Raw genomic sequence first — 15893 nt, forward strand, 5'->3', positions numbered from 1 at the left:
GACTCCCGTCGCGTTGCCGCCTTGGGTGGGCGAAGGCAGTGCCGTTTCTCAGGGCAGTGAGCCCCAAGTTCCAGGCCTCCCCACGCACCAGCGCTGAGCTGGGCCCCGCGTCCCTCGCCGACCAGCCCGTCCTGCGGGCTCTGCCTCTTGGGGACGCAGGCCAGGCCCACGTGTGGGCTGCTGCTGAGGCCTCGGCTCAGGACCCACAGCCACATGGGTGTGGCCTCACATCTTCTTTCATTTATCGTTTTTGGAAAACTTCAAGCATAAATACAAGTGGGGAGGAGGAGAAAAATTCACCGCCCCACGCCCATTCCTAGCTCGATGGTCATCTCTTTCAGCCGCACGTTCAGGGGCCGCTGTTCAGCCGACCGCACACCCGGGGGAGCGAGGGGCTGTCCCCAGCCTTGTGCAGTTGCAGGCAGGCTGTATTTACGTGCGTGAGCTCTGCAGAGCTTTGCCAGTGTGTCCGTGGGTTCGGTCCTGGATGTGGAAGCGTGGGCTGGCAGGTAAATGCACGGTGAGTGGCTGGACGTGGCCCGCCCGGGGCGGCCACTGTTCCGTTCTCCACCACAGTGCCTGCTACACGGTGTGTCGCCAACGGTTGGATTTTCGCCAGGTTGACGAGAGAGAGACACAGCATCTCGGTGAGTGGTTACTTTGCCTTTTATGATAAGCAAGGTTGGGCATCTTTTCAGATGTTAGGAGGCCATTTGCGTATCCGTTGCCTGTTGTCCTGTTGGGTTGAGGTTCTCTTTTATTTTTAGAGGCTCATCCTATATCAGGGATACTAACGTTTTGTTTCTGATACAAATTGCAACTATTTTCCCACGGTCTCATCTGTCTTTCAAGTTTATGTGTTTTTTCCATGTAAAATATGTTTTATTTTTATATCTTGTTTACCAATCTTCCCGTTGTCGCCAGGGGTTCGCATCACAGGAATGTTGTCCTGTTTCAGGTCACAGAGCTCTTCGGGCGCGCTTCCACGGATCACGTCTACGTTTCAGCTGTCACGTTAACACTCTTGCATCTGGGGTCTACCCGGCTTTGCGGTGTCATGAATGGATGAGACTGTATCTTTTTTATAGCTATTCAGTGATTCCAATATCACTTATTAAGAAGTCCATTTTCCCACAAATTTGAGAGGTCGCCGTTACGATATTCTGTACATCCTTACGCGGTGGGGCTGTTTCTGGACTCTTTCTCCATTTCCTTGGCCCCCCGTCTGTCCTGCTCCAGGACCACTTACTGAGGAAGCTCTAGGGTCTGGTGGGCAAAGGCACAGCCTTGCTCTCCTTTGGAAGGTTTTTTTCTGCCTATTTTTGCTTGATTGTCTCCCGAAATGAATTGTATGACCAACTTGTCAGCTCCAGGAAAAAAACAAACGCAAACAGATCAAACGAAGAACGGAAAGCCTGGCGAAGCTTCCCTGGCGGTGTTTCCATTGTGCTGGTAAAGCCGCTGGGAAGGAGCCACGGCCTGGGGAGATGGCGGCTCTGGTCCCCGGGCCGGGCCGCCTTCCGCCTGCTCAGCCCACGCGCCAGTCTTTCAGGAGGGAACAACAGCCTCCCTCTGCCGCCTGAACTTACTTGGATTCTGCCAAATCCAGATGCAAAACCAGGTCATCTGTAAGCAGACGTGGTTTTTAAATCTTTCTGTATGGTTCTGGCCTGACTCCAGGCGCTGTGTTTGCTGGCTGGGATGGGGGCTTCGTGGGCACCCGCCGCACTCTCACCCATCCTCGTCTGTTAGAGGGGACCTGCACCTGGGATGCCGTGGGGATGAGATGAGAAAATGAATAGGAACCCCCGCCAGGGTGTGCAGGGTGCATGGCCCGCCGAGCATCCTATGGGGGGCCCTGGGGCAGGAACATGGCCAGATCTGTTCCTTCCACCTGGAAAGGAAGCTCCCCTGGATGGCACCTTCTGCTTCAAATAGTTAGTAAAATACTCATTATTATATGCCAGTCCTGCTGGTAAAACATCTGGGAACGAGGCAGAAAAAATCCGGGTCCGTGGGGTTGCTGGAAGAGGGGGGTAGAAGCGGGCAGGTCAACAAACCGTATGCAGGACTGGAGGTGGGGGTGAGGGAGGTCAAACCACGCAGCCGGGCAGCCCGGAACACAGAGGTCAGCCACCTCCACCTCCCAAGCTCCCCCGCCGCATGGGCTGCCCGCCCGTCCTGGGAGACACAAACCCCAGCTCTCCCCGGGCGAGGGGCAGCCCCGCTGTGGGGTCTGGACTTGCGGCCCCGTGTCAGGGAAGCCAGGTGCCCCCCCCGAAGGTGGGGCTGTGGAGGCCGGCGCCCTGCTCTCTTTCCTCCGTCCTCACCCCCTGACCCGTGAGCTCCAGAAACTCCCCAGGTGGGATTAGGAGGCAGTTTCCTCATAACGTTTGAGGCTTTAAGTACCTGTCGTCAGGCATTTGCTTTCTGGGGGACAAAAATTACTTGGAAAGGGAAAGAGCTTGGGGTGAATCACTAAATCTGCAAAACACACCAACAGCATTGAATTAAAATGGCAATTACCCTGCCGTCACCCACCACCGCTTCTGGGCTGCCCCTGGGCGCTGCGCACCGAAGCCCCTGCCACGTCCCAGGAGGAGATGGTTGAATGGGGCAAACTGCTCCCAGCCTCGGGGGCCCAGTCCTAAGAGGCCAATGCACTTCCACTCCCGTTCTGTAAATGCCGCCTGAGTGGGGATGGAGGGGGACGGCGCCCAAGCCCAGCACTGTCGATCCCACTCTGACCTCTAACCTGAGCCCCGCTCTGACCTTTAACCCGAGCCCCTGCTCCGACCTCTTTACCTGCCAACCCGGCCACTTGTCATGTGCCCCCATGTAGCCCCCTCCTCTGAGAACCCAGCCCCCTGGCTCCCCTCATCTTCTAACCCAGGCCAGCCTGACCACAGCACTTTTGGGAGGCCCGTGGCCTTGTGGGGCACACTGGGCCACTGTGCGAGAGGGTGCCAGCCTTCCCCCTTGGAGTCCGACACATCAACATGCTCTTGGGCGGGGGCCCCAGAGGCCAGAGCGGGGGCTCGGGTTAGAGGTCAGGGTGGGGGCTCGGGTTAGCGGTCAGGGCGGGGGCTCGGGTTAGAGGTCAGGGCGGGGGCTCGGGTTAGCGGTCAGGGCGGGGCTCAGGTTAGAGGACAGGGCAGAGGCTGGTGCAGGGCAGGCAGGGCCATGGACACCAGAAGGAAGCAGGGTATTTTCACAGATGGGCACCCTCGGAAGGCCTGGGGAGTGTGTTTGTGTCCTGATGCCACGGTAACGCAGCCCTGCCACTGGGGGTCTCCAACAGCAGAGGCGTGTTCTCCCACAGCTCTGGAGGCCATGAGTCCAAAGTCAAGGTGTCGTTGGGCTGGGCCCTTCTGAGGCTCGGGGGAGGCAGATTTTCCACTGGACCAGAGAAGTAAGTATGCATAAGACACATAAAGAGGAGAACGGCACACCCGTTTATTTAGTGTGTTTTTTATGTGACCTGGGAGCCTTCGTAAGGAAATGAAGACCCAGAGTTGTGGCCAGACCCACATGATCCCATGCGGAGTTGAGACGATGAGGCCAGTGCGGAGGAGTAACTGGACTCAGGGGGACCAGAAGTGAGAGTTACATGAACGATGTGTGTCCAGAATTCTCTCGGCTTCGACTTCCCATCCTCGAGGAGAAGACGGTTCTCCTGGTGCAGGGAAGACATCTTCCGCCATCCTCCACGGGGGGCTTATTTCCTTTCAGGAGGGAAGAGGGGAGGGTCAGGCCTCTTGCACCTGCTGGTGTTTTAAATGTCTTAGCTCATACTCTGGGAGCTCAAGTGGCGTATTTTAGCTGCAGCCCTACCCCTCTCCACCCTCCCCTTTGAAACTCCCCCCCAGAGCATCACCGTTCAGACGCGGCCCCGCAGGTTGCTCATTCTCTCACTGAACCCGTGTCTTAGTCCTGAGAAGAGGTCAGTTTAGTGAAACGGGTGTCCTTTCAAGAGGCCGCCCTGAAGATGGACCCCCACCACCACCCTAAGGCCAGATTCTGAGTCTGGAGCGAGGTCATCAGTGGACAAGAGGTCAGGTGGTTGGCTCCTCTGTTTGGTGGCGAGGAGCGGCAGGGGCAGCTTGCAGCCTGCGCGTCCCTGGTGACGGCCTGGGGTGCTCTGGGGAGCTTCCCGTGCACGCGTGGTCTCGGGGGGGGCTCTCTCCAAAGCTTCTATCAAGTTGTCCGGCTGCCGTGTGTGGGGCTTTGGGAAAAGGGCAGTTTTCCCATCTAGCTTTTCCAAGTCCGAAAGGTGGGAAAGTTTGGAAACGTCAGTTACCGACAGAAAGCACAAAACGCCGGCGCTTCTACGGAGAGGAGGCCTGGCCCGGTGGACGCCCCACAGGGGTGCGCCATCGCTTTTACGGAAATGTCCCCCATCTTTACTAAATATGATTGAAGTCAGACTAACTTGTTTGCAAATACGTCAGGTCTCATTAAACTTGGCCTGACGTGTACGTGAGTGTGGCGAGAACAGTGACTGACCACGTAAGTCTGCTTTGCTGGAACTTGTACAGGGGATCTCTGATCAGACGTTGCCTCTCGAGGCCGAGAAGCCAGGTCAGGAACTTGTCGTCAGACTGTGCTTTCAGGACCTATAAATTTGGATGAATTCCTGTCTTCCCCAGGTTCCCAAGATAGCCCGCGGTCCCTGGCCTGTCAAGAGGTGACCTTCTTTACTTGCCTCTAGGGCCAGGGGCCCCGTGTGCATGCCAGGCTGGCATGTCCCGGCCCCGCATGAGCGTGGGGTCCATCTGCTCAGTCTGTCCCTTACCTCTGTTGGGTCCAATGTTCCCTGTACCGCTTTCAGATATGACCTCCCAGTCAAAGTCTTGGTGATATCACCCATGCTTTTCATTATGTCCCACTACAAGGAGAATATATCGGCGTGAAAATCAGAGTATTTAATAACAGTTGCTGAATTTTGGAGGGATCAGGTGGGGGAGAAGAGATAAATGCCACAGTCCTGTTTATAAAGGTACAGTATACCAGATGGTCGTGAGCTATAGATAGCTCGAGAGAAAAGAGAAATGGGATTTCTTTTTTTTTTTTTTCCTGGTCAGGTGGAAAGTCTTGAGTAAAGGTGAGGGGGGAGATGGGGCGCCTGGGTGGCTCAGTTGGTGAAGCGTCTGCCTTCGGCTCAGGTCATGATCTCAGGGTCCTGGGATCGAGCCCCACGTCAGGCTTCTTGCTCAGCAGGGTGTCTGAGAGAACGGGATTTCTTAAGTCTGGAAACCCAAACATCAAAGAACCAGCCGTGCTTCAAACCAAAGGTCCTAGTAGCGGTGATGGTCCTCGTGAGTTCATCCGGTGCAGGGATTCAATCTGGTTTCTCGAAGCCATCCGCTTCTCCGCTGGAGTGTTGGAAGGTCTCGTCTGGCTCCATGGCGTGATTTCAGAGTCACCAGAAATCTCTCCTCCAGGGTCCCCGCGGAAGCCCTCCCCACGAACTTTCTGAACATGGAGCACACTGGTTTGGGCTCGATTGTAAGACAGTGACCATCTCCGAGCGGGAAAAGACTAAAAACAGTCATGGTTAAAGATCCGAGGAGAGGTTATTGCAAAATGATGCAGCTGAGAAGGGTATTTAGTTATTTCTGTGGTATGGGCCGCTTTAAGACAATAATTGAAATTACCACTGATTCCGCAGACACTCAGGACGCTGACGAGCTTCGGGTCATTTTACATAATTTCTGACACACGGATATTAGCAGCATGTGTGCGTGCAAGTACAATATAAAGAGGATTCAGCCACACTTCTAATGTAATAGTTTCCCCTGGAATGGAACGTGTCATATAAAGCCAATTAGTTTAACATCTGTATTTTTATAAGGAGAAGTAACAAGTCTTTCCCCCCAGGGACCTCTGAAAACCCCAAAGTTAGTTTGAAGTCAAAAAGACTATGTTAAATTTGATTTGGGGAAGTTTGTAAGAATTGTCAGGAAGTTTAAAATACTTGATTAAATAAGATCAGAGATCACAACACTTAGTTATCCATTTAACCAAAGTGACAAGGATTTTAAAAGCAAATACAGGAAGTAATATACTTGGGGAAAAAACCACTTTGTTCTTTTAATATTGAGAAAACTCCATTTTGCAAAGTAATCTGAGAGCCGATAAAAATGTGAAGCACAGGAAATTATTTTGATAAGACACAGAATCTTTGTTTTCTAGACAGATTACTCAAAAGGTAAAAAACCCTTTTGTGACCTTTTTTCATGAATAGACCATTTCAGAATTTTTAGAGACCCGTGTTTTTTTTCATAGCACATTTTTTTTAATGTGGCAAAAGGCATGTCTAGTGACAAACCCAAGTATCCGCCATCTAAACATAAGAAGCCAAATGCACGAGCTTAAATTTACACGTAGTAATGCTTGTTTCAGTACCTTCGCTTATCTGGAAACGATCTAGATATTAAACAAATACCTATTACTTAACCTAAGTGCAATTCCAAGGTTTCAGGTTACCTGAGATTTGGGGAACTATTTCTAGGTTTGTTTACTTTTATTCTGCTTACATCTATTTAATTTGGGTGTTTTGGTTTTTTTTTTAACAAATATGCTTGGATTGCTCCCGAAAATTTCATGAGACATTAAATAGCTACCTATCATCCTAAGTTATTTATTTTTTTTGCCGGTACATTTTGTAGCAGAGATAAAAATGAGCTTATCTGACTAGTAAAGCCAGGAGGAGAAAGCTGTACGTCCACACTGCATTTCATGCTGACAGCTCTGAAGACCTGTTTTGGTTCAACAGCCAGCTTAAACTGGCTTTTATCTACCCAAGATTATCCTCGACCCGGGAGCTGAAGACACAGTGGCTTCGTGTCTCTGTTTCTGGGAGGTCTAGAAATCTTTATACAACACTTCTTTCTCTCCACCGAGCAGCGCCCTGGGTTGGCAACGCCGTCCGGGGGGAAGGCTCCCGGGCCGAGGTGGGTGTGAGAACTCAGACCCGGAGCTCAGGGAAGAGCCGTTGGAGCCGGCCCACGTTTCTGGAAGTTGAGGTCACCTGCGTCCCGCCAACATCTGTTTCACCAAATCTTGCAGAAAAGACTTTTCAGGGTGTTTCCTTTGTCTGTTTAGTTCCAAATCGCTCCCTTCTTTTCTTCAGATTGAAGTCGAGTTATTTCCCCAGAAGTTTGCGTTTCAACCAGCAGGCTCTCAGGTCCTGCAAAGGCACCGAGAAAGAACGTACATTTTCTTCAAGGAGTTTTGGGATGTATTTTCCTGTTTTCAGGGATTTGGGGCAATTTTTAAGTTTTTCTTTCCTCTTTGTTCTCCTTAACCACTTTTTTATGGTGGAGCCCATAAGGGAGGGTCTGGAGCTGAGGCAGCTCGGTCACCGGCACTGGGGAGGGAGCCCCGCCGTGCGCCCAGCCTGTGCCACCTGCAGCGCCAGGGTCAGAGGGGCACAGGGTCAGGGAGGCTTAAGGTCAGGGGGAGCACAGGGTCAGGGGCGAGCACAGGGTCAGGAGGCACAGGGTCGGGGGAGCACAGGGTCAGGGGGAACACAGGGTCGGGGGGCACAGGGTCAGGGGAGTACAGGGTCAGGGCGGCACAGGGTCGGGGGAAGCACAGGGTTGGGGGAAGCACAGGGTCAGAGGGCACAGGGTCAGCGGGAGCACAAGGTCGAGGGGGCACAGGACCCCGGGGAGCCAAGGCCACCAGGCTGGGGGCAGGCACGGGCCTTCCGAGCTCCCAGGGCTCCGGTCCTGGCTGGGAGCCACCGAATGTGCCTCGCTGGGAGGAGGTGGAGGCGTTGCTGAAGCTCTGGCTTCTCCTCCTGCCACCTCGGCCAGGAGCCGCTGGGGGGCAGTCCGCCTGCCGCTCTGAGTGTGCAGCTGGCAGGGAGAGCCTGCCAGTATCCCCATCTCCACACAGGCTCAGAAATCCCGAGGAAGAGTCTCGAGAGCCCAGGTGACAAGCAGGTGATCGGGCTTTAATGGCTGTGATCGCAGCTGATGAAACACGGTCATGTAGTTGCCGGGAGACGGGTCTGCGCTGCTCCTTTTCGTCAGTCTACATCTCTGGGTGACTGCCCCAGATCGGAGGTCGGGCTCGCAGAGACGGAGACGCAGCACAGCCCTTGAAGCCCGGTGGCCCGCGACCTGTTGGGAGAGCGCTTGGGCTGTCCCTCCTGCAGATGACTTTTGGGCTTTTTCGCTGAAATGAGAGGAAAGATTCTGGAAAGCACATGGTTCACACACTGGTGGCCTCATACGTGGGAGGGGCTTTAAAGGCCTCGTGTGCAGCCTCCCTCCGCCCAGTCTCCGTCCAGCAGGGCCCAACAGCTGGGAAAGCGAGCAGAGGTGGACCACGCTGTCCGGTGACACCGGCCACCCTTCTCCATCCCTCACGACTCCCAGGATAACGGGCAGCCAGCCACGTTGGCTTCCTGGGGCCACTGTGACAAATGACCACATACCGTGGCCCCTTCCTCTGGTCATCACATTTGCTCTTGCCATGGACTGAACTGTGTCCCCGAATTCCGAATTCCCATGTTGAAGCCTGCACCCCAGTGTGAAGGTATTTGGGGGTGGGGTCTTTGGGAGGGGCTTAGGGTTAGCTGAAGTCCTGAGGGCGGGTAATGGGATTAGTGTCCACGCGTGGAGAGGAAGAGGAGAGGAGGGGAAGGAGACCAGAGCTCTCTACGTGCGTGCCCTGAGAACAGGCCGCGTGAGGACACCACGAGCAGACGCCATCTGCAAGCCATGGGGTCCTCACCAAGGACGGATTCTGCCGGCACCTTGATCTTGGACTGCCAGACTCCATCCTGGGAGAAATAACTGTTACTTAAATCACGGGGTCTGTGGTGTTCGGTCGCGGCCGCGGAGCCCAGATGTCTTCTTGGGGCTGTCATCTCCCACTGCCTCCCGCTCGTGGGGACCCTGCCCGGGCGGTCTGGGATGATCTCCCGGGAAGATTGCACATCACAGGGTGCGGGGACTGGGATGTGGGTGTTCTTGGGGCCATTGTTCAGCTGAGCATGGTAGAGACACAGCCGTGGTTGGTGGACACGTGAGCGCGACAGAGCCGTGGGGGACGTCGGACTGCCTGTAGGCACCTGACGGGCTCTCGGACAAGGGTTTGTCTGCTGTGTGTGGCTGCAGTGGCCAGAACCAGACCCCGGGGGCTGTGGGGTGCGAGCAGTCCTCTCGCTCGGGCACCCTGGTGCCCTTCTCAGCCCCAGCCTGGCGTCCTGCTCATCCTGGTCGGCAGGGGTCCCCGCAGGTGCAGTGTTCCCGCAGAGGAGCCACCGGGCACAGTGGTCACTGCCCTTGTCCCCACCAAGAGAGCTCTGTCCATCCCCACGCCCCTTGGGGACCACATTTTCATGACCGAGCTCCTTTCAGAGAACTGACACCCTCTCCCCCTGTTCACTTTGGGGGACAGTCAGGGAAAATGGGAACTGCTCCCAAGCTTTATCTGAGTGGGAAGGCCTTGGCGGCACGGCCGGTGCAGGACATTGGTTGTGGCCTCCCGTCCCTGCCCCACTCTGCCACCCTCAGGGACGGGGGTCCTGCGCGTCTGCCCCCCCCCCCCCCCGCAGTCCGGGCAGAGCAGCAGGGACAGGCCTTCACTTGTGCCACCGAGACCAGGTGGGGGTCTTTGGAAGCACGAAGCGACGCAGGTCTGAGGCCGGCCCCGTACCCCGGGCTGCGAGCTTTCTGGCCATGAGCCCAGCCAGGGGCAGTTCTAGGCAGAGCTTGGTGGGGGTGGTTTGAAGGCCTGCATGGGCCGCCAGGCGGGTTTGCGGTGGGAGCCGGTCAGGCTCAGAGGCCCATGTAGCTCCGCTGGGCAGGGTGCCCCCTCCGTGCCTGTGGGCGTCACCCCGGCCAGCTTTGCCTCCCGGGGGGCTGGCAGGGTGGTGTGCACGGCGTTACTTTGGAAACTGCATCTGCAGTCGCGAAGGTCCTGTACTGGGTGATGTGGGCGCATTCAGCGCTCAGGCTAACGCGGCTCAGTTGTGGCGTCCTGCGGTCCCCCGCAGCCCGCCCGCCAGAGACCCTCACGGTAACAGTGCAGAAGCCAGAGCGGGGGGGCGGGGGGGCAGGGGTGGTGCTTGCCCCGTGCTCCATTCAGTCTCTGCCCATGTCCGGTGTGTCGTCTCCACATTTTGCACTAAATAGCGTAGCCTTATAGTTTTTGTTTGGCATTATAAAAATCGTCACATGCTGCTAAAAGTCTTTATAAATATTGTTTCGGTGGCTGCGTGGTCTTTCACGGAGCTCACTTGCCTGTGTCCGTAAGGTTGTTGGAAGTTAAGGTTGCTTGAAAGTCGGTTATGAGCAGTTTGCTCAACTATGATGAACGTCTGAGAAAAGCACCTTCATTCCTTAGGACCGTTCCCGGGGAGGGAGCGTGGGTTTCCACAGCAGGGCTGGTCCCGTGGGTTTGGCCCGAGACGGTGATGCTCACTGACACTTCTGGTCAGGTCCAGGCCACCTGCCTTTGGGTGAGGTGTCTGGGACAGTCTCCCACCCACCTCAAGTTCCAGAATCTTCCACCTCCTCCTGTTCTTTCCCACCCCACCCCACCCCACCCCACCCCTGGCTCCTGCGGCTGGGAGACCTGAAGCCCGAAGACGTGGGGACCCTCACATGTGGCTTTGGTTATCTGTTCTTGAGAGGTCTCTCTACGACTTGAATGGGGGACATGGCATTGACCCCCCCACCTACGATTTTGTGCATTGGCCCCGCGTCCTTTTGGAGACCTTCGACCCTGGCTCTGAGTGACACCCGTTGGCCACTTGGGCTGCCCCAGCCACTTAGGTGTGCTTCTTTGTGTCTCTCCGTCCCAAATGTGTAAGCGCCGCCAACAGCACGTATCGACTCTAGCTCCGTGCCCGGGGGGTTGGCGCTTAAGAGCCGTGTGGGGACACTGTTGCGGTGTGGATGTGGCCAGGGTTGATGAGGACAGCAGCTCTCACACATGGCGCCCACCGGTGCAGGCTCTGGCTGAGGGTGTCTTCCTCGACCTCCCCCAGCAGCCCTCCAAGTCAGCGGCTGCTCCGAGCCCCGGGACGGGGTGCCAGGTCACCGCGGGGGTGCGGCCTGGGCTCCAGCGCCGTGCTCTTGGCCGGGTCCTGCCCCACCAAAGACATCCGGTCATTGCCGGGTCATGTGTGCCGTGGGCAGCGGGGGTGAGGGTGGCGGCGGCGGCGCGGACGTTCCGTCTGCTCTCCAGGTGTGCATCGTGCAGAAGCGGGACACCGAGAAGATGTACGCCATGAAGTACATGAACAAGCAGCAGTGCATCGAGCGCGACGAGGTGCGCAACGTGTTCCGGGAGCTGGAGATCCTGCAGGAGATCGAGCACGTCTTCCTGGTGAACCTGTGGTGGGTGACCCCCCTCTCCTGCCCCCGGGGCCTTCCCCAGGCGCTCCCTCCTCCCTTGCTTCCGGGACGCCCTGACCACCCGCCCACTCAGCTTCCGGTTCCCCAGGGCCCGCGCTGTCCCGGTGGGCAGGGCGCGCTGTGTTAACACGGGTCTCCCCACCCACAGGAGGGCCGGGCATCCCACAAAGAGGCCTGTGGCCCATGGAGTTTCTGGCACTAAAGCCAGTGGGGGGACTTATGGGGGCCTGAGTTCCTCCATAAAACGGGCACCAAGACCAGGTCCGGGAGGGAAGGAGCCCGTAAGCTGCAGCGAGATCACCTTCCTCTTTCCTGCGTGGGAGTGCTGCTGCGTGAGAGTGCTTCCCCACATGGGTCCTCCCTGAATCCTCCCTGACAGCCTCCATCCTGGGGTCTGTGATCCCTGATGGGCTTACAGACCGGGAGGCGTTCCCAAGGGCCCTTAGTGGGCACAGGTGCTCGAGCAGCCAGGACGGTGTGTGGCAAATGAGCTCTGGTCCTGGTAGTGCCGCCTCGGGAAGATTGAAACATCCCCCCAGTGTGAGCCGAGGGCCCGCCAGCTGAACATGGAGGGAGAGGCAGCCCCACCAGCACCTGGGGACAGAAGCGTGGGACAGGGCGTTGTTGAGAGTGGCCTGGTGCTGGCTCCCCCAGGGGACACACTCAGGGGTGAAGACCCCCCCCCCCCCGGTTATTCGCCTGGGCCACCGCAGGTGCGGAAGGTACGACGTGGCCAGCAGCCTGCAGCCACCTCCCCGACTTGGACCCCAGAGTCCTGCCTGGTGGTACCACAGCAGGAAGGGGCCGGCTGCACCATGGGGGCCGTAGCCTTGCCGGGTGGTAGTGGGAAGAGAGTGGCAAGCTGAGCCAGGCCTGCAGGGCAGTGGAGCCCGGGGCTGCCCAGGCCTCCTCCAGCTCCTCACCCTCGGACACGGCCCCTGGCCGCCCTCACTGTGGCCCCATGGCCCTACGATTGTCTAGTCTCCGTGCAAGCAGAGAGGCCGGTGGGGTCACACTGCATCATTGCGCTTCATGGTGGCGTTTTCAGCATCCCGGGACAGCATCCATGCACGCCTTAAACCCGTGTCCTCTCTGCCTGACAGCCTGGGAGGGCCAGAGCCCTCGTCCTCAAAGCTGGTGACTGCCTGCCCTGCTGGGGTGTTCAGTGGGGTAGAAATGACCTCACTGAGGCGGGGCCTGCTTGCAGCCTCACAGGAACAGGCTGCTGTTGACCCTCAACCATGACTCTGGCACGGGGGCTTGTCAAGAAGGAAGACCCAGGATTTCCCAGCATGGGGACCTTAGCTTCCCTCCCAGACCTTTTGGGCCTCTGTCTGGGAGGCCGGGTGCTTCGTGGCTAGGACCATAAGCTCCTGGCTGAACTTCTCCACCGTGCTGTAGACAGTGACCCCTCTGTGAAGAGCGGTGAGAGTGCTTCCCAGGCCAGAACAGGAGATGCAGCCTTAGATGCAAGGTGCCCCACATAGGCTGACTCAGCGTGGGAGCTATCATTGTAGTTACTGTTCCCCTCCCCTCCTGCTGCAGCCAGGACCCCATCTCCACAGGCTGGCCTGCCTCCCACCATCCCAGGGCCAGGCAGGGCAGGGCCGCTGCAGCTTCACCTCCTGCTCTGGGAGGCCATCTGCTCTTGTCCACTGCTCCCCAAGACTCATGACCTGTCCTGGAGCCTGGCATTCCAAGTCCCTTTGCTCTCTGGTCCCATATCCCCCTCTCCAGGCCACCTGTACCTGAGATGAGGGCCGGGTGACTTCTGGTGGGCAGGGAGAGGGATATCACATAAAAAAGTGAACTCTTTGTAATGTTATTCTTGAAAGAGCCAGTTGCTTAACAATGAGAGTTCTCTTTGAGTGCTCACAGAAGAAATTACAAAGTGGAAGGAGATCCTTAAAATGTTGTTTTGTTACTGACATCATCTTCACCATCATCATGACCATCACCCTCACCACTATTATCACCATCATCACCACCATTATCACCATCATCACCATCACCTCTTTCATCACCATCATCACCATCATCATGATCACCACCATCATCACCACCATCATCATCACCACCATCACCACCACCACCACCATCATCATCACCATCATCATCACCACCATCATCACTACCATCATCATTACCATCATCACCACCACCATCATCACCATCATCATCACCACCATCATCACCACCATCATCACCATCATCATCACCACCATCATCGTCACCTCCATCACCACCATCATCATTACCATCATCATCACCACCATCATCCCCACCATCATCATCACCACCATCATTATCACCACCATCATCACTACCATCATCCTTACCATCATCACCACTACCATCATCACCATCATCATCACCACCATCATCATCACCACCACCATCATTGTCACCACCATCACCACCATCATCATCACCACCATCATCATCACCACCATCACCACCATCATCACTACCATCATCATCATCACCATCATCATCACCATCATCATCACCACCACCATCACCACCATCATCACCACCACCATCATCGTCACCTCCGTCACCATCATCACCACCATCATCACCACCATCATCATCACCACCATCATCACCACCATCATCATTACCATCATCACCACCACCATCATCACCATCATCATCACCACCATAATCGTCACCACCATCATCACCACCATCATCATTACCATCATCACCACCATCATCACCACCATCATCGTCACCACCATCACCACCACCATCACCATCATCATCACCACCATCACCACCACCATCACCACCATCATCACCACCACCATCATCACCACCATCACCACCACCATCACCACCATCATCATCACCACCATCATCACCACCACCATCATCCCCACCATCATCACTACCACCATTGTTAGAAGCTGGCCCCTTGCACAGCATGGCCTGAGCATTTTGCCTTGTGGTCTCCATTCCTTAACAACCCTCCAAGGCAGATGTTTTTATCCCCTTTTTAGAGAAGAGGAGCAGCAGGGCAACGGCCAAAGATGATGCTGTGTTCTTCTCTCCATTGGTCACTCCCAGCGTCTCTATCCCCCACTGGGCTGCCTCCCATCAGAACACGCTGCTCTGTCCTTCCTGAGCAGCTCCTGAGCACGGGCAGAGCCAGCGCCTTGGGCAGGGCCCTGCTTCTGGGGAGTGCCCGGGGGAGGTTGGGGGGCGCCCAGGCCCTCAGATGGGTCATTGGGGATGGCAGGAGCTGTGACGCCGGCTCCCCTGCCGTGAGTGAGCCACGTTCTCCCCTGGTGCCTGCAGGTACTCCTTCCAGGACGAGGAGGACATGTTCATGGTGGTGGACCTACTCCTGGGCGGGGACCTGCGCTATCACCTGCAGCAGAACGTCCAGTTCTCCGAGGACACGGTGAGGCTGTACATCTGTGAGATGGCGCTGGCCCTCGACTACCTGCGTAGTCAGCACATTATCCACAGGTGTGTGCATGCCTGACCGGTCGGGTTGCCCGCCTAGGCCAGTCCACCCGCAGGGTGGCCACATTCCAGCAGAACCCAGACAGGCTCCTGCGTGGTCTGCCCCCCTCCTGGCCTGCAGAGCTGCCCGCAGGTGTTGCACCTGGGCCCATCAGCACCAGGCTCCAAGGCCAGCCCCGCAGCTGTGCACCCGATGCCCCCCTGGGCTGCATCCTGTGCAAGCAGCCCCAGGTTGGCCAGGATCGGGGTCCCCTTCACCGGGTCTGTCCAGCCGCTGGATCCTGGCCACCACCTAGCAGAGGCCATTGGCTCATCTGCTGTGCCCCTGGGGAGCTGAAGCTAGTTTTCACATTAGCTGAAAGCAGATTAGGAAGACAAAGCCGTGCTCCCAGAACGAAGCACGTAAACAGGTGTGGTGTGTTATAAAGACGGGTAGATGGGATCTCCACGTCTCTGCCCTGGGGGTTCTGTGATCTGGTGACGATTCAGGCACCAAACATTGAGCACCTGGAAGTCAGGCAAGGCAAGGACTGAGGCCACCTGGTGGAAGGCATAGACCCAGATCATCAATTCTGTGCAGCCCCAGGGCTCTGGGAGAGTGGCTGGCCTGGGGGTCTGGGTGAGGGGGCTCTGCATCTGTCCTCCAGGGGCTCCGGCATCCCTGCGTCCAGTGCATTCTCCCCTGTCTGGCCTCAGCAGGTGGGGGGCTGGCAGCTTCCCCGACCCCAGGACTGGAATAGCTAGTTTCACCTGGCTCTGTCAGAATATTGCCAGGTGACTTCTTCTTAAGGCCCACTTGCGTCTCTGGGGCCTCTGCCTTGAGTGTGGAGGAGCCCTTGAGGGAACCCCCAGCCCTGCCAGGGACTGAGAGGCACGATCGGGGCTCCTGGACCATCCCCCATTACCTGCTCCCTCAACAGGGACGTCAAACCTGACAACATCCTGCTGGACGAGCAAGGTGAGCCGAGGCTGCGTGAGGCTGGACGTGGGGGACGTGCGCCTCGCCCACGGGATGCGTCTCCGGTCCTTGGGACGCTT

At 56.8% G+C, this 15893-nt stretch overlaps 1 protein-coding gene across 3 annotated transcripts in view; it reads left to right on the forward strand.

Annotated features, from left to right (window-relative positions):
* The window catches only part of STK32C (serine/threonine kinase 32C), an 84806-nt gene that overhangs the window by 61246 nt on the left and 7667 nt on the right, over positions 1-15893 (forward strand). For all 3 annotated transcript variants that reach the window (XM_087862531.1, XM_087862532.1, XM_045809441.2), the window contains 3 exons: positions 11212-11363; positions 14685-14858; positions 15776-15813. In XM_087862531.1, the coding sequence (XP_087718657.1) occupies positions 11212-11363; positions 14685-14858; positions 15776-15813 (364 nt within the window). The remainder of the gene's footprint in view (positions 1-11211; positions 11364-14684; positions 14859-15775; positions 15814-15893) is intronic.

This window comes from Ursus americanus, chromosome 6 (genome assembly GCF_024610735.1).
Source record: "Ursus americanus isolate L20-20 chromosome 6, mUrsAme1.1.p, whole genome shotgun sequence".
NCBI classification, from domain to species: Eukaryota; Metazoa; Chordata; class Mammalia; order Carnivora; family Ursidae; genus Ursus; species Ursus americanus.